Source organism: Haliotis asinina, chromosome 5 (genome assembly GCF_037392515.1).
Source record: "Haliotis asinina isolate JCU_RB_2024 chromosome 5, JCU_Hal_asi_v2, whole genome shotgun sequence".
NCBI lineage: Eukaryota > Metazoa > Mollusca > Gastropoda > Lepetellida > Haliotidae > Haliotis > Haliotis asinina.
This window is the reverse complement of record NC_090284.1, coordinates 75,496,916-75,521,928: the sequence shown is the minus strand read 5'-3', so window position 1 is coordinate 75,521,928 and position 25,013 is coordinate 75,496,916. Positions and strand designations below refer to the sequence as shown.

General features: G+C 41.7%; 1 protein-coding gene across 3 annotated transcripts; it reads right to left on the bottom strand.

Moving 5' to 3' along the window:
• Positions 1–2: 2 nt before the first annotated feature.
• On the bottom strand, positions 3–24,684 carry LOC137285278 (lysosomal alpha-mannosidase-like). Of its 3 annotated transcripts, none has more exons than XM_067817600.1 (27): positions 24,615–24,684; positions 19,345–19,787; positions 18,818–18,935; positions 18,272–18,448; positions 17,689–17,882; positions 16,847–16,955; positions 16,577–16,653; positions 15,685–15,738; positions 11,795–11,911; positions 10,501–10,704; positions 9,913–9,976; positions 9,050–9,089; positions 8,476–8,545; positions 7,913–8,020; positions 7,412–7,528; positions 6,039–6,168; positions 5,773–5,837; positions 4,674–4,946; positions 4,074–4,192; positions 3,737–3,838; positions 3,408–3,495; positions 2,845–2,931; positions 2,384–2,474; positions 1,764–1,894; positions 1,438–1,584; positions 1,016–1,139; positions 3–677 (listed from the first exon to the last, which is right to left on the bottom strand). In XM_067817600.1, coding segments are annotated over exons 1-27 (3,345 nt in total). In that variant the 5' UTR covers positions 24,616–24,684; the 3' UTR covers positions 3–582. The 3 variants fall into 3 exon arrangements, with proteins under 3 accessions (XP_067673701.1, XP_067673703.1, XP_067673702.1); XM_067817602.1 differs by lacking the exon at positions 24,615–24,684 and adding an exon at positions 23,078–23,175; XM_067817601.1 differs by lacking the exon at positions 24,615–24,684 and adding an exon at positions 22,149–22,257.
• Positions 24,685–25,013: the final 329 nt, after the last annotated feature.

Sequence of the window (25,013 nt, the reverse complement as noted above, 5' to 3'; positions counted from 1 at the left end):
CATATGTATGACCGGTGTTTATTTACAAAATGGTATCAGAGTACAAATTCATCATTTCTTAAGTGATAAGGTAAGAAATCCTCTTGACAACACACAAAACGACATACCCCTCACACTATTATGTTGTGCACTTTGAAAATAAAGTAAGACTAGGCCCAAATATGTTTCCGGCAAACAACGACAACCTACCCATCACTTCATTTGCGAACCTTAATCTATTATCACACCTGTAACTAGCTTTAAACTCCCAAACTCAATCCACTGAAAAACGTACATGAACTAATTCAACCGAGATACATACCCTGGATATATCTATGGAAAATAAGCCAAGATAACATGCACAACGTGTTTTGCAAGTCTTCTTTCCAATTTGTATGTCAAGAATATTGCCAAAAAAAACGACTCAAGCAGTTGTCACAATTGACTTAATTTCATCTCGAGTCAACCCGTCAGTGTTTCAACACGACGTGTGCCTCAGTCTGTACAACAGTCTGTACAAAATACTTACATTATTGCAACATTTACATGAGATTTATCAGTTATCCATAATACATATATTTATGTTTATATGTACACACTACGTCAAACTGAGTGCTCTATATATATATGAAATGTCCTGATTTCCATCGGTTTTAATGTTATGATGTACGGAGGAAGATGTACGTCTGTAACCGCATCTGTAACGACGAAATAGTAGTAATGAGTAATTAAGAGGGCTGTCAGCAGTTATAGTGAATAAATTCTTGAATAAATCAAAGACTGGCGTACATGTACCCTACCACTCCACTGATCTCTACAGTTGGGCTATTTACAAATATTTAAAAAATACGCTGAATGGACTGCACTGCACAGACTCAGGAAAATCAGCGAACAAAGAAGTGAACAAAAGGTAGTTATTCATTGATGTGCTGTGGGTACAACTTTTCACAGAGAGGTAACGCTTTCTAAGAGCCAGCGATATATACACTAAACAACAAGCGTTTGAAAAGAAACGACCATGCACTGGCTCAGTTACCGCTTATCTCAGCTGGCGTTGTTTGACCTTCAGCAGTTATCCAGCGGAGCCGCTTGACGCTTGTGATGTTGTGGTTGTCGCCGAGACTGCGTTCCAGTACCGACTTGATACCGTCGATGTAATCCTGCAAATACATACATGGTATTTGGTACTCACCTGGACCCTTAATGTAACCGTTAACCCTTAAAACAAAGGTACACCTTATATATAATATACTATTTACATTAATTAAAATGAATAACTTGCACTGAAAGTTGAATTTGACATTTGACTGAATTAGTTCAGCGAACAGGTATATAGTTGGTAGGCCTATATTACGTTCATGGCATATTCTGTTTCTTTGGGATACTTTTCACTTCGACTATATCGGCAAAACGTATACCTTTACACCTCCCTAAACCACCCTTATAATGAATACGAACAAGCAAAGCCAGTTTTGCAGTTTGTGGGTTTTCCTTCTTCTCATAACAGTTCTCTAGCCGCAGCAGAAGCAAGTTGGGGTCGCCATGGATCTGGTCAAGTGTCAAAAGATGGACATTGTCCGGTAGACTCTTCTTCAGCCAACTCGCCTAAAATATGTCCAGACGAGAACATCATTGTTCATTATGCATTTCATGAATTCACAAAAGTAATGTAAGTCTAATGGATGATGTTATATATTCTTTTAATTATTTGCCATGAGCAATAGTTATTGAAGGCGTTTGTTAGCAGGGTAGCACCGATAGGAGGCGTGAAGTAGTCAACCCACCTTTGTCTTGCTCGCCTTGATATCCACTCCCGACATGAAGGACAGTGTAGGGAAGTGGTGCACCTGCAGTCCAAGATGTCGGTAGTCCTCCGGTGACTGGTCAATCGTGTTCAGTACAACGTAATGCTTACCTGCCCAGGCACATAGTATACATTCACAGTTCTATTCGTTCGAAACATTAAATATTACATATGAAAGATATATCTGGTCTTGTGACTCCCATTTCATAAGGTCTCTTAATATTGACCCGCATAAAATTTGTCAAAACGGTTATTTGAAAGTGTAACATTTTCAGACTGTGTTGACAAAACATGTCCCATGTAATGCATTATAACATTAACGCAGAGTGCTAAAGGGTCGATTACAGCTATGTGCATGTTGTGTAAAGCATATTTCCACTTCCCCCTGTTCAACATAACGGAACTTTCAGGTCGTCGTCCACATCATTAGACGTCGACACACGTGATTGGTGGACGTCTGTTGGTGCAGTTGCGTCAGATGATACATCCTCACTGTGAGGGCTGGCGCACTTTACCTTGGTGCGGGGTTTTATTCATACAGGAATAATGGCAACATCTGTAGCAAGTAATATCGTCAGAGAATAAATAATAATCAATGACCTCTTACGATTAGGCCCTTTCCATCTACTCCCTTTTCATCGAGCGGTTCCTCCACACCAAAATCATCGTCCTTGAAAGTTCGGCGGTGAACCTATATGAGGGCAGATAATTCAAATGTAAACTAAATACGTTCAATACATTTTCAATATGTTTACACACTGGGAACTAGTCTGTTACTAATGTTCTAAGTATTAAACAAACCGCTTGTTGACATTAAGGGGTTAACCTATTGAATCGTTTCAAAATGACATAAAAAGAACCATACTAACTTCACGTTTCCACTTTCAACCATAACACGTAATCATTCCTTGTGTGCAAAATCTGAATCTGATATCACTACTTTAGAAAGCATATGGGGTTATTTGTAACCATGAATAACCAAGTGTGAAGTCTGGCTGTGTACAGAAAGGAGGCTGGACGACACTTATTGTCCGAGTCAGAACACTACAAACGGCACACACCATGAGTTCCATCTGTCCATCCTGGAGACTGGCCCCAGCCTGGGAGCGGTCAGTGAGAACTGTCAGCTGGACATTCCTCTCATCATCCTGGTCAAAACAGAACAAACCATAGCACTGCTTAAAAGGTGGCATGTACACGAAATATTACACCTGCATTGTTCAACGGTGTCAACTCAGCATCCAAGTATTTTAGTCTTCCCTTCTTATTGTTACGCAAAAGTCCGTTTTTAGAAAATGATAACCGCTTTATTTTCGAGATATTCAGTGGTGTTCTGGGGAAACCACCGCGTCACTTCTGTAACCATGTTACACGCATACACACTCACTGTCAGTCGTATATGTCAACACGGTGGGGTAGACCAGTTCAAGCTTGTTACATACTACTTGAAATTATTCAAACAAGAGAGTCAATGCGCTATAGCTTTCGTAATCTGTGTTTCAAAATGTGAAACAGTTTCTATCAGTCGATAAACCGGTGGCTCATTCTGTCTTTGTTATACAAAATGTACAACTCATTGTTAATATCCCATGTACATGTTATCAAGGGACATGGTTATGCTTACTGTGATGAATATTCGTCCAGTTACTGGGTAGTAGTTGCCCGATATTGGGCACGTCACGTTGAAGGGGAACGGTTCCCGGACATTCAATCTGTAATAACATGTAAGTGTCTTCTGAACAAACAAGCATCAAATAAGTGATAGATATTCCACTGACTTTAGTTTTACAGCGGCACTTGTAGTTAACATATATAGTCAACTGAATCACCTGCGTTTGTGTTGGTGGTAGTTATACAGACAACACACATAATAGACTGATCATGACATGTGGCACTTATGTTAATTATCAACGTAAAGACATCAACAGTACTCATACACCATCTCATGTGTACCTTCTTGTTACCATCTCCCGGCCATTAGAGTCTGTGTAAAAGGTCTTCTTTGTGTGCATGTTAGTTTGTAGCCGGGATATCACCTCCTTGGTCTGCCGGTCACTGAAACAAGCAACTCAGTTGTCGACTAAAAGAAAATAACGAGCACAAGTTTGGCTGAAGTTAATGCCACTGAATGCTTTTATTACAATAGACATTGTTCTAAACATGCTTGTCCTCCAACACATCTTGAGTAAGATAAAATCAGATGTATTTTTGAAATGTCATGACACGGTGTTGAAAGGTTATCAGGGGGTGATGCAATGATGTTCCAGTTATGATGCAATGAAATATCTACCGTTCTGGTATAGGCCCAACAGTCCACTCCAGTTCCAGATACGGTGCGTCATTATACAATCTGATCACCTGACTGACCCATGGGCTGAACTCCTGGTGTATCTCCTGGACATTGGGGCCCTGATAACAAGGATAGCAAAGGCTAAACTTCAGGACTTACAGATATATTCTGGTGTTTGAATCTAACATAGTACTGGGTTTGTCAGCACAATACCTGCATTCGTTTGCTTCACCCATCCACAATGAGGTTCATCGTACTAAACTGGAATACAAATGACAGGTCAACCTTCTTGAAGGCTTCGCCCATTCCTGTTTTAGATCAACAAGTATCTATACAATCCTTATTTTTCATAACCGAAACAAAGAGCATGATGTAAAATCAAACTGGAAGAACCCGATCCATAGTAAAGAGGATTTTTGAACAGCAGAGTCTAGGGACGACATCCACTGTATCACAAGTAAATGTTTAGAGATTGTAATGAAAAAGTGATACTCAGGTTTTCGCTGAAATAGTTAGGGTCTCCTGTACCAGGACAGATTCAGTTCATGACCTGGATAAACGCGTTTGTTTCAATGAATTCCATTTTGTGCGGCATCTCACCTTGACCACCCTGACCTTGACCTTCCCGTCAGGTCCCACCAAAGGAACTGGTGGAGTATTTTCCTTGGGTACAAATGCATACGCCCCGGACGCTCTCTTGTGACCCCCAAAGAAGCCCCCCATTCCTCCCCTTCTGTCCCCCGGGATTCTGGTTCCACCCTCACTCCCGATATAATACAGGAAAGACTGCACGAAGTCTATGGTGACGTCGGTTGCAACGTTCTTTAACGTCTGTGTAAGACCTGTTGTGCCGCTGACCACAAGAGATAAATGCTGAAAAGATAGAATGACGAGTTCTATAGGGTTGTACAAGATACGAGAACTCTTGGGAATCATAATGTAGCTACACCATACCACCGAACACTACAGAAACGAGTTAAGAATCCTGCATTGGAAATATCGGGTTGTAGCGATCAGCATGCACGTGTGAGTGTGAGCATACATATGTAGCTGTATAACCCACACATATTAACTACTGGTATAAGTTCGGGTGTTATGTGAAAAGCCGCTTGTCTCATTTCAACCCTTGAACGAAGAATAAGTGTACTCATATTAATCTGCAGTCAGTGAGGGACATGCTTTCCGAGTCGTTCGGCGCGAATGTCAATATTAAATATTAGGGGTGAAATTGATAGAAACTCGAACGGACAAGAGATGGACGGTTTTACCGGATAACCACTTTGGCCATAAGCCTGCACGTACAACGAAAGGTCACAGAAACCCGTTTTTTCGTTCACATAAAACACTATTTCCGATCTCACTAGTTTTTCTTCATATGGTTTCTTTAAAATGCCACTATCCAATTTAGATTGTTTGAAGGAAAGTACTCAAACGAAAGGTACTGGCAATGTTTTAACTGCTTGTGCATGACCAAAAAGCTAAATCAACTAGACGATGATTTCTAATATGTGAATGGTTTAGCGAAGCACGTCGCTTCAACTTCGTTCAAAAATGGCGAAGACTGACTACGAACTTGTCCCAAATAAAAAGGTGATCTAAAAGATCTAAAGCACACAGATAGGCATGTATAATACACGATGGTTCGTGCATTAGTCACGTGTATACACAGTTTGATGATGTAAATGGACATGGCGCAAACCTGGTTCCCGAAGGTAATGTCGCCCTGACCTGCCGCATCTTCTGACTGGGGCCGGGAATTCAAACCTAGTGAACAACATTCTTATGATATAGTAGTGCCCCCTCATAAATGTCGACATATAGTTCAGTGTGAAATCTGACTTTATCAAAACATTGGCTATTACTGAACTACACTTGCAGGTTTTACTGGATTGGATAAAACGCTGTGATTCTGTATTCGTGACCATGTTGAATGTTTTCGGGAACTTTGTGACTACTCCAACATACCGCCGGTCTTCCTGACGTAGTAGACGCTGTACCCGAGAGGGGGAAGTGCGGCCTTGAATACCAGCTCCGCCACACTGCTGGACGAACCTCGTTCTGGAATGTGGTTTGTGGACTCCGGCATGGGCACAAGCTGCATCACGACAGCAGATGGTCACAAACACCACCAGAATGTCTGAATATGTTACAATGGCTTACCAATATGGGGTTCATCAGAGATCCTAATGCGAACAGGCGTACATTTGAGAAGGTTACGTTTCATTTAACGTTTGGAATTTCGTAAAGTCTCAACTTTCGTAAATTCCAGGATATCGCAACACATCATAAAACGAAAATAAATTAACTAGGGTCGTCAACGTCTTGATTTTCTATTTCCAGGCTTCAGTGAAATGCAAAGCAGAACCATTTTTTCACAAAAAACAGGACTTAGAAAATCTTAAGGCTATTTTAGGAATTGGTACTGACATGTGTTTAACAAATATGACATTCAAGTTATATTATTGTATTGTGTGGAATCGATGAAATGACTTGAATACATAAACAATTTAGCTACCCCTTATATTTGTGAAAAACATTGACTGAATTGATAAGCTGATATAAACTAAACTGGACATACTACCTAGAGCTAGTGCCGTAAATTATTGCAACGTGTCATGCATTTAATATTACAGGCGCATAGCGCAGTATACTTGCTGAAGGAGCTGCTAGTTTTCCCTCGATCATTGGATGACAATCTCAATCTCCCCGGGATCATACACACTTGCAACCGTAGGAGCCAGAAGGCCCATCATGCTATTGCGGTTGTCCCGTCCTTACAAGGCACCCCTTTGCAGCTGGGTGGACCGGGACGCATAATTACATTGTTTTGTCCAAGTTTACTGCACATTGCTGAACCCGCAACTATGTGTTTGCACGTATTCATGTGGACACCACCTGGTCATAAACCAATGGATTCGTGAATTCGTTAGAATCAACAGTAGCGTGTACTGTACACTTGGGTGTTGTGACGACAATGAATGAGTCTGAACATGATCTTGTGTTTCAATAGTGTCACGATACGATGACATTGTGTGGGGTTATACAATGCACTGAGATGCAGTTATATAACCTCATTACTGTCCGAGCTTAAGTATGAGCCTAATTCACTTACTTACAAATGTCCAACGTGCGATCCGCGACATGATCAATTATAATAAGCCGCGACAGAAATTCGTTCTATCTGTTGTTCCAATTACTTACAAGTACGGAGTAACATACCACGAGAAGGGAGCAGATCAGTTAAGTAAAAACGCACAAAATGTTTCATGAGGTATAACTGTTTCTCACACTACCACTTACTGGATGGCGAATGAAATCTATAACAACAAATGAATAACCTGATTTTTCACGCTTCCCCCATCAGGAGAGGTCACAGTGTAGACCGCCACAGGAACCGGAAGTCGAACCCAGTGTGTGACGTTCCATCCGAGAGGGTTGAAAACCTGTACTGTAAACTAGATGAGACGTTGTCAGTAAGTAAACAGCTATATAGTTATAGTGGAACACACATTCTGTATATGTGATGTGGAGATGGCGAAGTCATATACAGTATTACGAGTTCTTGTTTGACCGCTGGTACAGATAGCAAATCGTTGCCTTGGTATAATCCGACTCTAACAACTGAGCATCGACACGAGGACATGTTTGGCAGTGTAGATATTACAGTACGGTTACTTTATTTTGTTAGGTTTGTTTGTTTTTAATTTAAGCATTTCTAAGCGTCATTATGTTAGTGTTTGCTGACGTATCGTAATACTTGCACACAGCGTCCTCGTCACTATATAACGGACATATGACGTATAAAAGTATGTCCTGTACGCCCACAGATGACACCTCACCTCTGTATGGTTTTCTGTCAACCCGCACACGCTGATATTGAGCAGTGGACAGAAGTGGACAGGGTTGGACACTTTCAGCAGTGATTGGTAGGCCCTCGTTACCACGGTCTGAAGTCACACAGGCAGACAGTGTATTAATCATGGCATTTAACACCTGTCCGACAACATTTACAATTATTCTAACTGCTATCGTGTAATCGTAACAATTATTCCTATTGAAAAAAGTTTTAATGATGATCAATTGAGGAACAGAGTTATTCCACTGAATTCGATTATAATGCCGCTCGTTCTTTTGGCAACGTCCTGACTGACACCTCGGGTAGCCTACATGACACCTGACACCCCGGATACTCCTTCTTGAAACGTGACACCCGGGTACTCCTGCCTAACTCCCCCTGACATCCTATCTGACCCCCTGACATCCCGGGTACTCCTAACACCTCACAGCCAGGGCATTCCTAGCTGACATGACTGTTCACCAGAACACTCCTTCCTGATACCTGACACCCAACCTGACACCCTGGGTACTCCTCCCTGACACCTCACACCCTGGGTACTCCTACCTGACAGGACTGTTCACCAGCACTCAGCATCAGGCTGTAGTCGTTTGTTACATGCTGCTGCTCGGTCCCTCTATAATAGAAAGAGATTTTGTGGGAGTGAACGTTATTTGTTTATACCATTACCCCTGAAGTTTCGAACAGAAAAGAGTCATTGTTGTAGTATGGACAATGAAAGTTCATCTACTACCACGACGGAGCTCTCCAGAAAGTTCAAGGCAGACTAACACAAGACAATCTCCAGTGTCTCCCTCAGCTGATGTGTCCTCATGGCTGGACACAAATACACAGCTCGGGACAACGGATCCGGAGTTCATTCGTTGGCACTTGATTCTGTACCCTTCAGCAAGTGACAGTGTCTTCATACAAGCAGTGAACGTCATAGACATGAGTCTGTGCCGACTTTATCTCATATATCTGACGTGATATAATCAAACACCGGTCAGTGAAACGACAAACCTAGCTAACGACCTCTTCACTGTGACGTAGAGAATTCAAGGTTATCATGGGTGGTACGGTATGAAATTTACAATTTATTTGCTTTTAGTTAAAATATTTCCTAGGATTAACAACTTACGTTATGGCGTCATGGTGCTGGAGGATCCCTACAGCCTCCTCTGAAAGGTCGTAAAGTTTCCATTTAAATGCACATGAACAATGTAATGTATATGAGATTGATTACCTTGAATTATAAAGTATGTTTTGAAAACATGATCATAGCGAAATATGAAATAGCATCTCCTCAGGTTTTGCAACACCAATACTGTCTGGTTCACTGGGCATGCGGAACACTATGTCCCTGGAGTCTTGTGTCCAAAATATAGGACATTAATGTACATATTGAGGAGAAATATCACACGTTGATCTCTCGGAAAACAGCTCGTTCTCACGGGCCACGAGTATAGTTTAGGATCTTAAAGTATTGTCCGTGCACTATATGTCAGTGACGTAATGCCACCACATGTCGACAACATACGTATATTTATATACACAAAGAACTTAGTCAATATTAAGATGGCTATTTATGAATTACTCCAACAAAACTATGTCTGTAGAAGACTAGCATGGCCTTTAAAGTTTAATGTTGAACTTATTTATTTAGTGAATGTGAACATTCAAAATGCCGTTTCGTGTGTCTTACGTGATTCAAGGTCAATACCGAGATAACCTCCATGTGACTGACTGACAGCCAACACTCTCCTCCTCATACCCTCCTTATTCTGTGAAGGGGCAGACTACACCATTCCTTGTGTAAAGCAGCTTCTAGCGGGGCCAGGTTCTGTACAGGAAAATCCATTTGTTGCATACAACGACCAATCAGCTATGCTCCAACAGGCTCAAGATCTGGGCTTATTCAGTCGTGCTTGACTTACGTTCTTTGTGTATATGTGAAGTAGTGGCTTGATTCCATGGGAGACCTTGTTAACGTATCATACTTACTGAGATCAGAAACACCACGAACTGCATCCTTCAGCTCGGCAATAACAGCCAGCATTTTGCAGGTCTGAAAGTAGAGGCAGTAACTTCAGTATTCTGGAAAGATGAATGTCAGAGCTCCATAACAGACAGACAACGGTTGGAGACACATGAAATGTTCTACTCCCTACAGTATCGGGTAAGCCTGATACAAATAAGAAGTCTGAACAGTCCGCGTTAACGAGTACTTGGTGTTGAAATTATTTTTTTATGGTAGAAAGGTTCTGTATTTGTTAATTGATATTCGTGAAGAAACATTCACTTTGCATTCATTTAAATCGCTGGTCGACGCGTAGTTAATAAATAGCTTCAATACCAGCTGTTGCAGTATCTCTTTGTTCTGAATAAACGTTATTCATTGGCATAGTTTTATTGTTCATCTTGTTGTAGCTGTTAGCATGCAGGCAGATGTATGTCCCATGCAGTGCATGTCTGTGAGATGTTATAGCATGTGTTCTACGTAGGCGAGAAATACTTCCTCCTGGGCTCACGATAAAAAAGTTGTGCCACACAACACTCCAGTATAGACAAAGTACTCAGGTTATTGAATACCTGCAACAAACTACTGGCCACTTTCACATGGCGCTTGAGTCCGGGTCTGCTGGTGAAGAAGCCGGTCCAGTAGGTGTTGGGGATGATACCGTAGGGGAAAAAGTCGGTCGACATCGTCTCAAATGTTGCGGCTTCTCTGTTGACGCTGTTGATGTAGCAAGTCGGTGTGGAGTAGAGGACGTTCACCTTTCTGCCGGTATCTTGCTAATGACAAATGAGGCCATACCATGTTAATTATAAGGGACTATCTACGGTGTATGTGTGAGATCACTCAAAATCGCAACTACTGTTACTGTAGTTTGTGTTACATGCACATATTCTTGTGTTAATGAGTTGTCATGGAGACACAATACCTTCAACTTCAAACGTGATGACGTCCTGACAACAGTACCTAAAGTACTGTGGGAAATAGTAAAAACTGTCTTTAGGCTTTTACTCTGCATCCCTAAACTATAAACAATTGCAAAAATAGATTATATCCAAATAACCCAGATCGGGCCAATTGGCGTTCAGTAGGGTGAGTAACAGAATATCCAGAAAAGTATGTTTACTCGTAAAATCGGGCAAAAACGTACGAATAGCTGCTAAAAACAATAGACTAGGCTATAGATGGCAGTTATGACGACGGGCCGTTGGCCCACCTGAGATGGAATATTATATAACATATATTATACAAGGGATCATCTATTCTTAAATTTTAAATGTCATTTTATGCTTTTTAATGTGTGTTGCCTATGTCTCATTTATTGATTAACATCTTACGTGCCTTTCCTGCCTACGGTTTATGTTGAGATATATACCATAACATTATACCCACAGAAAAACTTAAATCAGCCCTCGTATGAAATGTCTGAAACTGTATGGGTGGCGTGGTCACCCGATCGACAGGACTAGATATTTTGGTAAATAGTAATGACACGGCCTTGCATCCCCAGTTAAAATTCCCCTAAAGGATTATTTCATCTCAGCTGATATATCTATCACCAGCCCGACCGCAACCACCATCTGCAACACCCGTTTGAGGCGACCCTCCTACCCGTTTCCTTTTGTTGTGATAGAGAGGCTCCATGGTAGCTACACTTTCGTTAGTTTCAGTATTAAAGCTAAGTGTAATTTTACAATGCGCATTTACAAATCATCCTTTGTAATACACTATCATCACACTCCAGTTTGCATTGTCTGCATTGGTCTCCTCCAAATATGTCACATAGACGGACCGCGTCATACACCTGCAGCATTGCTGATTATAACAACTAACAAGCATGGCTACAATGGACAGATATCCAGGAATTACCTTTCCATTGATATGTTTGATCAGATTGTCGATGACGTCGTAAAGCGAGGAAGCACTGTTGAAGGCAAAGTCTCCGCCGAAAGGTACCAGCACATGCTGTGTCTTGAAAGCTTTGGCCTGAGGATAATAACGAGCACATCATTTAGTACATATGGCAAAAGCTTATAGCCTAATTCAAAGACGATTTCAACTCATCCTGTCTTCACGTAAATCACTGTATCTAGAGGGCGGCAGTTCATGTCGCTGGTAACAATTCACCGTAGGTCAGGATACTCAACGTACCGACTTAGTACTATGTGGGCCTTTACCATAGGCACAAACAGACATTTGTAACACGCGGTGTTAGTCAGGCCAATTTCATGGGTAACGATATCCCAGGAAGCAGGGAAGCATTTATTTGCCCTTAGATACGACATCTAACGTGCTAAGACGTACCAGAATGGTACTGTTAAAGGTGTGTACTGCGTGCGTGCGTGCGTGCGTGCGTGCGTGCGTGCTAAATAAAACTCTGGATGAGCCTCTTTAGGGGGCGAGCTGGCTAAACCGCCAGGCTAGTGATTCAGCGAGATTGAGGTGTCGGGATCAAGTCCACCAGTGACCCGGTGTGAAAGCCTTGGAGTCAGCTTTGTGTGTTGTCACAACACAACTTAAAAGAACCAAAGAATCCGGTAGTCTATAACCAGATTCTGGCCACATGAAAACGTGCATACATCCTGCTGCTGGTACAGCAACGTGCAGTGAACTTAGACAAAGTACTGTGACTGTCCCAGTCCACCCAGCTGTGAATAGGTACCTAGTTAGGATGAAAGAGCCACAAAATCTCGGTGCGTCTAGTGGTAGCAAGAGATGTATACTCCCTCGGGAGTTGAGATTGAAAATGCCATGTGACACTGACATTGACACCCATACCCAAGAGTAAGAATAATAATTTACATCCACTGGCCTCGCACCATGTACACCATTAGCCTGATCTGTTAATGTACACCATTTAGTCTGACCAGATCAAACCTACCTTCGATCTCTGTTAGGAACGAGCTTACAACAAAATACCTTGTACCATCATGCCATACACATGAAAACTGAATGCTTGATATAATATTATATCTAAACAAATCAGCGCTGGTGATACAAGAGCCGTGCTAGACACAATTAACATACAGCAAATGACAAGATTGCTGTAATCTCTTATATCTTATTTCTGATAATGCAAACAGATTTCGTTTCTTCAATTTGGATCCACAGGATAGACATTGGGTGGTGTTTTTAGCCAAAAGAGGTAGTTTCTAGATATCTACATATCTGAGACCCGTAAAGGTCCGGGGTAGAATTGACCTTCAGCAACAAATAAGACGCGACAAACGGGATCGGGTGGTCAAGCTCGCTGACTTGGTTGGCACATGTCATCGGTTTCCAATTGCGCAGATCGATGCTCATGCTGTTTGATCACTGGATTGTCTGGTCCACACTCGAGTATATACAGACCGCCGCCATATAGCTGAAATATTGCTGAGAGATGTGTCAAACTAAACTCACTCACTCGCTCACACATCTGAATGGTGGTAAAGGCAAAATGAAGTGGAATTTGTCGATAGTTGGTGATTTAAATGTGAACAAGGTCCCGGGACCATGCCCCATGTTCTGGGAAATGATCTTTGTCTTCTGTTTTCAAAGACGCGGTATTCCTTGCAAGGACGCTGTTACCGGTCAGTGACGCCATGATTGACGAGTGCCCTTGCTGCGTTAGACGCGGCCATGTTCATGTTTGGTCTTCTCAACGCTGCCAAAATGCTGTCAATTTCATCAGCAGTAAGTAGATCCTAATGGTTTCATTTGTTATCGATGACAAAATAGCTGTTCTATAGCTTGATCGATAGGTCACTACCTATGTTTGTAAAATACGGGTGTATGGATACATTCAGTTTTGGTGAATATTATCGTGACATTATATGCTGATAATGCAGTTGCGCATTTAAAGCAATAATCAGTCAGAACTCGTATTACACACTAATCCTAATTGGAATAAGCGACTGAAGAGAGCTTGGGGAATGTTGCTACATGTCTGAATCAACGTTTGCCCCAATTCAGCTAAAGTCCATGGATTATTCTGGGCTTGGCGTAAACGCATCTTCCTTTCAACACAATTTTTCTCAAAAGGAAACATGTCGGAGAAACAGCTGGTCTGGGGAGTAGCGGGACAAAGTGAGGCAAGTATGAGGAACTTTAGATGTGCTCTGTCTTTGACTATGGAATATCCAAATCCCGCATTTCAGACCTGTACACTAGAATACGTGCAATCGTCACAACAGACATGGAGATCAACAATGTTAGTAATTTTTGAGAAGACATAATGAAGCCCTTTTAGCACATGCTGAACTAAAATTTTATTTTTGTGAAATTCGATGCCGAGATTAACGTAAGAGTCCATCCTCTTTGATTGGCTATTGTTGTCCTTGAAGGACGGTTTATTTTGCTTCTCGCTTCCTCAAATACATACTACAGCCTAGATCTCAACATTTTTTATCAAATGCTTTCACAAAGTCTAAAAAGTACAATGGACTGCTCATTATATATTATCCAGGTTCCAAGTGTTCTTGAAAAGCCCCTAGAGGTTAAGAAACAGGTGTCAACTTCTTTGTCGTGAATAACACGACAATAATTATAATAAAGAAGTTGACATCCATAAATCTCGCTTTTCTGAATATGCATTCCATTTCTAAATGCCCTTCAAAGATTTCATTTAGAAGTTAATTGCATGATAACAACTTCTTTTTATTTTGTATATGATGTTTCAGACCTACTTCTTGCCCCTTCACCAGGTGATCATTCTACTACGCTGTAGAGGTAACAAGGTAATTCGAAAAATCCATCGCTTGGAGTCAACTGTCCAACCATGCAGCAGCGAGATAACTCAAGTGCTACATCAGGAAAGCAAAAGAGTGATTAATATCACGCTACAGCAAACTCGGAGTCACAAAGTTCATGTACAGCACACAAAAACACCCAGTTGAAGGATACCCTGGTATACTTAAGATCAAAGACTTAGCCGAGAGCAACACCTCATATGTCCACCAAATGTTCACAGCAACAGGTTTCAAAAAAGGAAGGTTACTACTGGTCATTCTGACAAGCAAGAAACTTCAAGCTAAAGATCTTAAGTTATACCAACATAGACCGCGAGGAGAACGTATGAATATGTTACTGAAGTAGAAGGCAGCCATGAACCGGACCCAAGGCATCGCCAATCCCAGTGAGTACTCAGCTGTGCTGCAATCATTGTTGTCATCTTACCGTTACCCGTAATGGCACTGGGTTCGTCTTTACATCTTTATATTTGGACATTATTGCCATTTAACTGGCTTCGTGATTCTGTTCATATCTTTTGTCCTTCTCCAAACTCCCATTATGCTAACACGTTCCCTATATATACATTTCAAACTCAGCACTGACTCAACGGTCACCTGTTGAAGGAGCAAGAATAAGCTCTGAAACGTAGTGTAAAGAAAATATAGAAGCTGTCATCCACAAAACGTGTCATCTTAGTGTCAGTGGATTCTACCCATTGCAGAGAATTGCCGGTGGGATGTTGGCTGAACTGGCGATAATGGTATACGTATTTCCAAAAGGTCACACGTATTTAGTGTTGTAGTGAAATAATACCAAACCAGGTTAACAGGCGTGGATAATGGCCTGTAGGAGTCTAAATCCACAGAATGTCTATAGATAGGTTGGATGACCATGAATCAGGCAGTATTCCAGTAGAGAGTGCACGATTAAAGGGATCATCATAAACTGAACCAAACGGATTCAAAAGGATCATGTCAACTTGCACACTGTTTCCCTCCTGGGTTTCAGTGCACGCGTATTTGGTTAATAATGAAAAGTTCACATACCCGCTCTGATGCCATGGCAACAAACTCTTCAGCTGTCCTGTCCTTTCGTCTGTCCTGCAACGGGAAACACATAATGTCATGCAATGGGAAACACAATAATGTCATGCAACCCATTCATCTTACCAGAGGCAGCAATGATGTATTCACAAGGAGACAATTATTTCCTTGGGGGTTGATGGAGAAAAATCATACGGAACCTTTTTTTATAAGTTACGAGCAGCCCTCCTCAATCCTTTTCCTTCCTCTTTAAGGAAAATCAAATGATCTGAACTGATGCACAAACATATACATCTAATCAAATGAGGCGAAGTCAGAAGTCGTAGAAGTAACCACTGTGGAATTTGGAGTAGTAACCTTAGTTGTAGTAACATCTGTACAACAGACTGCTGCAGTAGCATTATTGGTTGGAGGTATTTTTGTAGCTGAAGAAGTAGTGGCTGTAGGTGTAGTATTTGTACAAAAAGATGAGGAACACTTCATAGGGATAGCTTTAGCTTTTGGCAGCTTTTGGCATGTTTTTGGGGGGATAGGGGAGCGACTGTAGTAGTAGTAGTAGTAATAGTAGTTGTAGTTGCAGTAGCTGTAGCAATAGTTGTAGTAATAGCAGCTGTACTGGCACTAGATGTAGCAATTGGTGTAGTGGGTATTGTGAGGTTGTGATTGTAGAGGCGGTGGCTCTACATGGTGATGGCGACACCAGCAGTGTTCAGTGACAATACTAGTAACAACGAATTGGTGTCATAATCAGTATTCCATGTGCAATATAAACAATATCGCACCGACATTCAAACTTTCTTCCCCCTAGAGAACAGCCGCACTGGTTATTATTATTCACATAACATTTACATAAGTGTCCAACTAACTTGTCTACTGTCAGGAATACAGTACGTACGTCCATTATACCGTAGTAGGCGCCGGGGCTGAAGTAGCCGTCGTAAAGGACGCTGGTAAAGAGGTCCGTCTTGTCACCTGGACACAAATGGAGACTCATGTTACACCTGGAAACACAGGTAAGCAGTTATATCGTATTCTGTCACACGCACGTCAGTACATGTGTGAGCTTCACGATTGGTAGTTGATGTTTGCCGTACGGGCCTCTTACGGGCCTCTGAAATGAGAATAAACTGACGTGTCACAATGCTCAATACAAAAGCGAACAAACCGAGATTATCCGGACTTGTCTTCCAGATGGTTTCCATATTCTGTGTCTTTGTCCTCCGGGTGTGGTCCAGGACGTCAATCCTCCCCACCAGCAGACCATCAAAGCCAAACTGTGAAGGACATGATGATGACAATGTCGGCGCGTCAGAGATACATTCCTTACGCTGTTGTACTTAGGATTCTCCCTTAGTAGATGGCCATAAATTCATGAGATGTATGGTAAGCTAATGCCATAGATAGATGAAAGATAAACTTTACTCGAGTCACCTGTATTACAACTTTAGCGATAACTTGTGTAACAATTTTCATGAATAATCTCATGTTTGCAAACGTAATTCCACCTTTATAATATTTAAGTAATGGGGTGAGCACTCAATGAAGAGAGTATATCTCTCTGTAAATCAATCCGTTGTTTCAATCAGTTCTCTTCCACGGTATATATCAATGGACATGAATATGTTGAGTGGTAATTCTTTTAAGGGTAAACATATTTAGTCCATCTCGTATTCCAAGAACCGCATCATTTTGCTTTCCACTAACACTGTACTGTTATTCTATACATTTAAATGTTTCCAGTCCAGATTGTCAAAGTGTTCATGTTCCGATTCTCCGATCTCATAACAGCGGTTTCATTTCAATGTAGTCCAGTCGTACGTTTCTATCAAGATGATATTATAATATTTTCAGGGAATAAGCCGAGGAACAGCAAGTACATCGCATGTATGGGATTTCATGGGTGATGTGATATGAGAACAGCAAGGAAAGAGATGATTGTTGTAGACTGGAAAGATGAAATGTATATTTCGCAAATTTCCTCGGGTTATAATCCGATCCTTCTACTACCTGTGCAAATAATGCCGAGTGTTCCCTCGAGTGGCCAAACTGGTCAACGTGCCATGCACTTTTCGGCACAGCGCACTCGCCGAACTGTCGTTCTATCCACTGGAACCCATGGGTGTGTTGGTCGATGACGTCGTCGTAGTATGTGGTGGCGGAGTCGCTCATGCACCATCCGCCAATTATGAGCTCCAATCTCCCTTGAGTAACAAACAAATATAGTGCTGCTAATGACACAGGTGCAATCAGACAGGACAATTATTATTTGACTCGAACTCGAATCACCCAGTTACCCACTGCTGGCAAAACCTTCTTTTATCCACATTGCTAAAGTTAAATCCTCTAAACAGAAAACAGAACATAACTATAACGCTTCCAGCCAAGGGGTTACTACAATCAATTACTTCAACAAACCCGACCATTTAATCCATCTTTGGCCCTCGTCCAGTTCATCCAGCTGGGAAACTATACTCTTCCCCTCAACGGCCAACGTATATTGTTACAAGACAGAGTGACAGAGATAGCCATGCATGTGGCCACCGTTTCCTGTTGCATGCAAAACGATGGCGCTTTCACCGGTAGTGCTTACGTTCCCTGATAAGCTTCCTGACCTCCTCCTGTCGGTTCTTGTCTTGCTCGTGGAACCACAGAGAAAAGAACGCCATCTCCACAAAGATGAAGCGGCGATTTGGGTTCTTCAGAAGCTCGGGGATGACAGAGTTGAGGATACAGCGCGTACACTCTCCGCCATGATACTGGGTCTCCTCTGGAATTACAGCAGATGATTTGTTTCGGTAAGTACATACCGAAAGGTATCAGAATTTGCAAAGTTGTGTTTTACGTTGCATGTGACCTTTAATTAAGTATTTGGTCTGAGGAATACACTTCAATAGAAAACTGTGCAACTCCACTCTACTTAAATTTACTGTATTACTGGCCACGTAAAAACCTGCCTTGTGTATGCAAAGTACAGGCTTGAATAACACGTATATTTGTGATTTACAACATCCAAACGTCGAAAAGAATTAGCCCTAAACAAGATACGTCTGACCATCATGACATAAGAGATACATTGTTAGCAGTTTTATCAACATCTGTATGACTGACATTAACAGACGTATCAGGATGCACATACCAAAGGCACCAGACTTCCCGTTGTAATACTGCATGTACGTCTTCTTCCACCCGACGTCGTCGTGTGAGTGGGCGACGATGTGGACGTTGAGCATGCCGTCCTTCGTAGGGTTACATTTCTGTGCATAGAAATTAAAACTGTGGTTAGGCTGACTGAAGACTGGTTCTTGGAGGAGTAGCTCTGATATATTCCCATTCAAATATCAGTTTGCAGTAGCTGCTCAGTACGGTCGTATCTTGTTGTGTCTCAGTAGCTGTACATATGGCATTTTAAGCTATCAGATACATCGATACGGGATAGTTTTATGATAATAGCTGCATACGTATTCGCTTTATCAGTGGTGTGACAAATCTTGTTATTATGTAACTTCAACGTACATGAAATGGCCCATGTGAATAAGGATTTCTTTCTATTTACAAACTGACCATATGGATATAAGTCATTGTGAACTGCAAATAAAACTAGTTTCGTGCCACATGCCAGTTATATGCAGGTGTTGTTTGTGGATGTAGTCTACGGTCACTTACCGAACTATCGCACGTGCCGGACCGCTGTTGGGGGTGCCCAGGACTTTCCCTTGCATTCCGTGTTCTCCCTTGTGATTCTGAACGTTTGGGGGAGGCTTTCTCTTCTTGTTTCTGCACTTTTATTCTTTTTTGCACTTCGTGCGTCTTCAGGTTGTACTGCATGTCGTGTTGAACTGCATGTAAGGAGATGTTCTCCACCATCTCGTAGTGTCCTGCCGCTAAGCCATGACCTGGCCGGGGACGCGCCTTCTTCTCCCCAGTCATCATCGATTCGACCCCAAGACCGGCTTTTCCTAGTGCCTGTTGCTGTAGATGTTGTACTGAGGTATAGCTGTCGTTGCCAAAGTAGATGTAGGATATGAGCAACGACACGGGAATCAGGATGAGAATCATATGTAGACATTTCCGTCTGCGGTAGAACACCAGCCTCATGAGTCCCATCACTGTGTTAAAATAGGAGCAGTAAGCTTAAGAGTGGTGATGGTGGTGTTAGAAATAGTAGCCTTAGCAGGCATAAAAGTAGCAGCAGCAATATCAACAACAATATAATTATAGCAATAGATCATAAGCATGCATTGTAACGCCTGTCCAGTATGTCTTGAGACATTATAACTCCGGTTCACATGTCTTCAGATAAAAAAAAAACACCCTGGCTCAGTGTGCCTTCTAAGATTACAAACCCCGGTTAAATATGCCTTCAGACATTATACTCAAGACATTATACTTGAGACATTGAAACACCGGTTCAGTATGCCTACAGATATTTTAATCCCGGTTTGATTGCCTTCAGAGATTATGGCGCGGTTCAGTATGCCTTCAGACATTATAATGCCGGTTCAATATGCCTTCAGATATAATAATCTCATTTCAGTATGCCTTCAGGTATTGTAATCCTGGTTCAGTATGCGTTCAGACACTATAACGCCGGTTCAGCATGCCTTCAGACATTCTAATCCTGGTTCAGTATGCCTTCAGATTGAAGTCCCTTCTCCTGTGGGTTTTTCTACCAACCTGGTTACCGAGTCACAACACGTCCGTAGCGCTGGCACCGACAAGCCCGTGGTGAACTATAGACTTACGACAGGTCGTAACGTTACGAAGGTTTTACGGATCAGGACTAGATCATGAGGTTGTTAAAATGACAGTTATACACTGTATCATTACACCGTATCCATATGGGCTCCTAACCGCTGTTTGCTGAAACAAGTCTATATATTTCAATAACCACTTCAATGAGCTTGCCATCTATTCTTGAAAGACCAGTACCGCCATATAGCTGGAATATTGCTGAGTGCGGCGTAAAACTCAACTCACTCAACTCACTGAAAGACCAGTGATATTTGTAAGATAGGCCGATCGCAACTAACACGTTATAGCTGGGATTACATTTACAAGTAAAGTACGGATTCTAGTGCTTTTGTTGAGTCCCATCCGGGACTCGAACCCACACACTCAGAGTCAGGTATCTAATCACCAACACACAAAGGCAGTCGCTTAACTGACTCAGCCACCTCTACCTCCACATAAATGGAAGTTGGACAACTGTGCACATGAATCCCGGATCGACCTCAACTCAACAAGGGCACCAGAATCTGTACTTTACTGAGAAAGTGTAATCCCAAATATATCATTTGTTACATTTGACCACTTTCTAAAGTCGGAAGTGTTTCTTTCGTTGTGGTGGATAACAACATCAGCAGACGTCGAATGTGTTAACCAGCCTTGTCATAAAACAAAATAAGCATGTGTTTTAACGCATCGATAACCGTTGTGAAGAATGCAGTGCCTACCTTTCTTCACCGCGACAATCATGGAGGGATATATCGTCGACATGAAATGCCTCTGGTCTACGCCGTGGCCATATCGTCTCGAGCCACACGAAATACTTTAACGGATTCTATTAGCTCTGTATCATCGTACGTGGAACAAGTTGTTTGGTTTGACATTTAGCTTGCCGGTGGACGGTCATGTTATACGCGGGTCCTCGAGGAGAACTCCCATTACTGCTGCGGCTGACAAAAGTTCGAGGCAATATACAAGAGAAAACATCAGACGTGACGAACATTGCAAGTCGCCTTGTCAAAGCCACGGAGCGTGCGCGTGCAAAAATTAAAAAAACACACACAAAAATATCCTTCGGTTGTCCTTATCATATATACTATTGAAAAGAAGTTAGACAATTATAGGGAACTCATAGTTGTAACATACAATCGATTTAGATGAACTTCTTCAGAAAGGTATATATAAGTATCTTGTTTCTTTGACATTTTAATCGGTCTCTTAATGGGTTACTTGTCCTTCATGTTATCACAGACAGTTAAAAGTTATTTGAGGACAGCAGGTTTCAGTGTACATAGAAGACATCTATGCCTGTTATGCAATCATGCCAGTCCAGTTATAATTGTTACTGATGCAGGGTGACCTGTAAACGGGTGATGGCAGAGAAGTGATTCACTGTGACTATCATGTCTTGGTAAATGATGATACAAATTAATACATACACAAGAGCCATGATGTACCATAATTATGTTGTATGTGGGATTACATATTTAGAGCGTCATGGTGTACAAACAGCACGGAGACATGCGTGGGCAGACCTAACATTGCTGTCAAACAATGGCCTTTCTGGGCTCTCTCAATACCAGCCCAGTCTCATCGACCTGAACCACGAATGACTTCGTTACTGAAATTATGTATTTTCCCAGTAATTTGTTCATTAACCTGATGGTCTGTCCTGAACCGACAGCCGTTTACAGCGCCATCATTGTTTCAAGTCACCATACCTATTTCATTCTCATATTTACCTGTCTGTGATCCCAAAGCCCAACCGTGTTTCTGGTTTGCTGCACACTGCTGTGAAACCTACCCACCAAGGCACAACTGCGATCGATCAACATCCTTCGTTATGGTGCTCTGCATACAAGATCGATAATTGATCCCCACACTTTGTAAAGCACTACGATTAGATTTTACGTCCTCTCACAAATTACTAATTATTTAATCAAATCTTGGCAAAACAGTGCGCGTTAGACCTGTAATATACACGGCAGACTCATGTCTACAGCATAAGGGCGTGGCATATTCAACGCCCTATCGGCCTGTACCCACGTAAGGAACACACAAGGTAACCCGATATACCCATATATCCAGACAAAGGGATTGACACTCAGTTGAAATATTTACCTTATCGATTTAGGCTATGCATGTTTGCTTCCTCACTGGTATGTGTTCTAAAGTTGCTCTCTCTTTTATTACCTGTGTTTGTCAACGTCACAGCGTATTTGTTGTCAAGGTGACCTGTTACACTTACTGGGGGGTTAGAAATCATGGTGCAGGAAATATAATATGAGTGTTGGTATCTCGTAAATGTAATAACCCCTTGGCGTGCAACACACTAGCACTTTTTACTCATCAATAAAACATAACTTTTATGGATGAAGTGTACATAACATACAGGTTCTTATCTACGCCACTATTGCCGTGTCAGTAGCGCCTGAGTATACAAGTCCATTGTAGAAACTGTCCTACCAAAATAATTTACAGCATACTGACTTGATAACAATTATCTTAAATATCAACTGGAAAACTCTGCTACTCCGGACAGGTTGTTCGATGTGCTGTGTCTGGTCTGGCGGGTAGCATAGCCCAGAAAATAATCCTTATCTATCATACAAGCTCGAGGCATCTGAATACAACAGACAGCCTGACATGTTGAGTATACTTTTGGTCCTACCTGCGGTATGTGTCGCCGGGATATAGGGTAAGATAACCCACAAGCCGACTCGTGACGCCCAGATGTTACCCGTATGTAGGACTGTGCAGGTATGTTGTCGCCCAGTGTGAGCGATGAACAAGGAAAAGCTTCCCGTCCAGAATAAACCAACCGTGACACTGCCTGCAGACAATGCTTGGTAGTTAAGCTTTATTGTTGCACATATCGATCTGTGCCAGGTATCCCACAGTTACTTCAGAGTCTTGGTTACTGTGATACTCATGTAAATAGCCGATATACATAAATTACAAGGAACATTATTAGCTTATCTTAAGCCATCTGGTAAAGGAAGGTTTATGTGATATTGGTTTTAATATCTGAAAAGCACGTTTTGTTGCGTGGTTAGAATACAATACGTGACACAAGTTATATTTCGTTCCACAATAAATGCAATTATTAATATTAGATTTATTGATGTTCAAGCACCTTGCTCAAATACGTCGTATTATGACCATGTGTTCCAAGCACTGGGCACATAAAGGCACACTGCACGTGCCAGAGACGTTATCAATTGGTTATGTCGCCTTATTACTAACATGAGGGAATATATCAAAATGAACCATTTCATGCAATATCAGTGAGTGAGTCTATTTTTACGCCGCACTCAGCAATATCCAAGCTATACGGCGGCGGTTTGTAAATAATCGAGTATGGACCAGACAATTCAGTGATCAACAACATGAGGATCGATCTGCACAATTCTGAACCGATGACATGTGTCAACCAAGGCAGCGAGCCTGACCACCCAATCCCGTTAGTCGCCTCTTACGACAAGTATAGTCTCCATTTATGGCAAGCATGGGTTGCTGAAGGATTATTCTACCCCGGAACCGTCATGGGTCTCATGCAGTATCCGTCTGCAGCATGTACTATGTATGTGGGATGGAACAGTAACAACAGTAATACATGACACTTGTACGGCGCCAATTACCCCCAGCACTTAGTGCCTGCTCATAGCGTTACACAAAATTAGAACACGTTGCAGCGGAAATGCTACATATTCACTGGTAATATAATCATTATAGAAACTTTGAAACAGATATGGTCTTAGGTAGCTGTCTGATTGTCTGTGATTTGGATTTCTATATTCCCAAGAAAAGATCGGCGCAAAGAGTCGGGTCCATTAAACCAAATGATCTCTGGCCATACTTTTTGAGGCGGGATTTGAGTACCTGAGGTTACTGATCAGCAAATCCCAAGTGCCCGAGAAGGTTTATATTTCTCAATCAGTTCTGTCAGATTCAGGTAGGAACAGTATGTAGATGTCAAAGTAAGAATCTTCGAATCTGTCGAATATTTCATTTTCTGTGTATGCTTTCTGCGGAAATGGAAACTGGATTGCTTGTTTGTAAACAAAGGTCACGTGAATAAACATCGCAGGCTGTTTTTTTACATTTCTGTTTTCTCACCAGTTTTTACCGTGTTATTGCATATTTTAAACATTCGGCGTTTTAATATCCCTTCATGAAGCACAATGCACATATACAAATTTACTCACTTTCTGGTTTATCTCCGAGAGCCTGGCGTTCGAGTGTGCTTCATGGCACGCCACTGTTCTGAACATAAAGGTGGAAAGTGTGTAGTCCGTGCATGTCGCCTTCAGCGTGTAACGCAAGTGACTACTCTTTTAATGCGTAACTGATACACCCTTGGCACATTTTTGTCTTAAATTTTATCTACGTTTGAACTTTCATTTGGATAAATTATGCATGTATGACTGGTATAGACATGCATTAATGCAGACACCTTGGTTTGATTGTTTTCGTCGAATTTGATATACATGAAATAGATTTACTGTCCTTTACCTTGCGTTGTGTGAATATTTTTGTATATTTGTGTTTCACATCAGACATACATCTACAGGGTCATTGTTCACTGTACCAGATAGACATGTTGT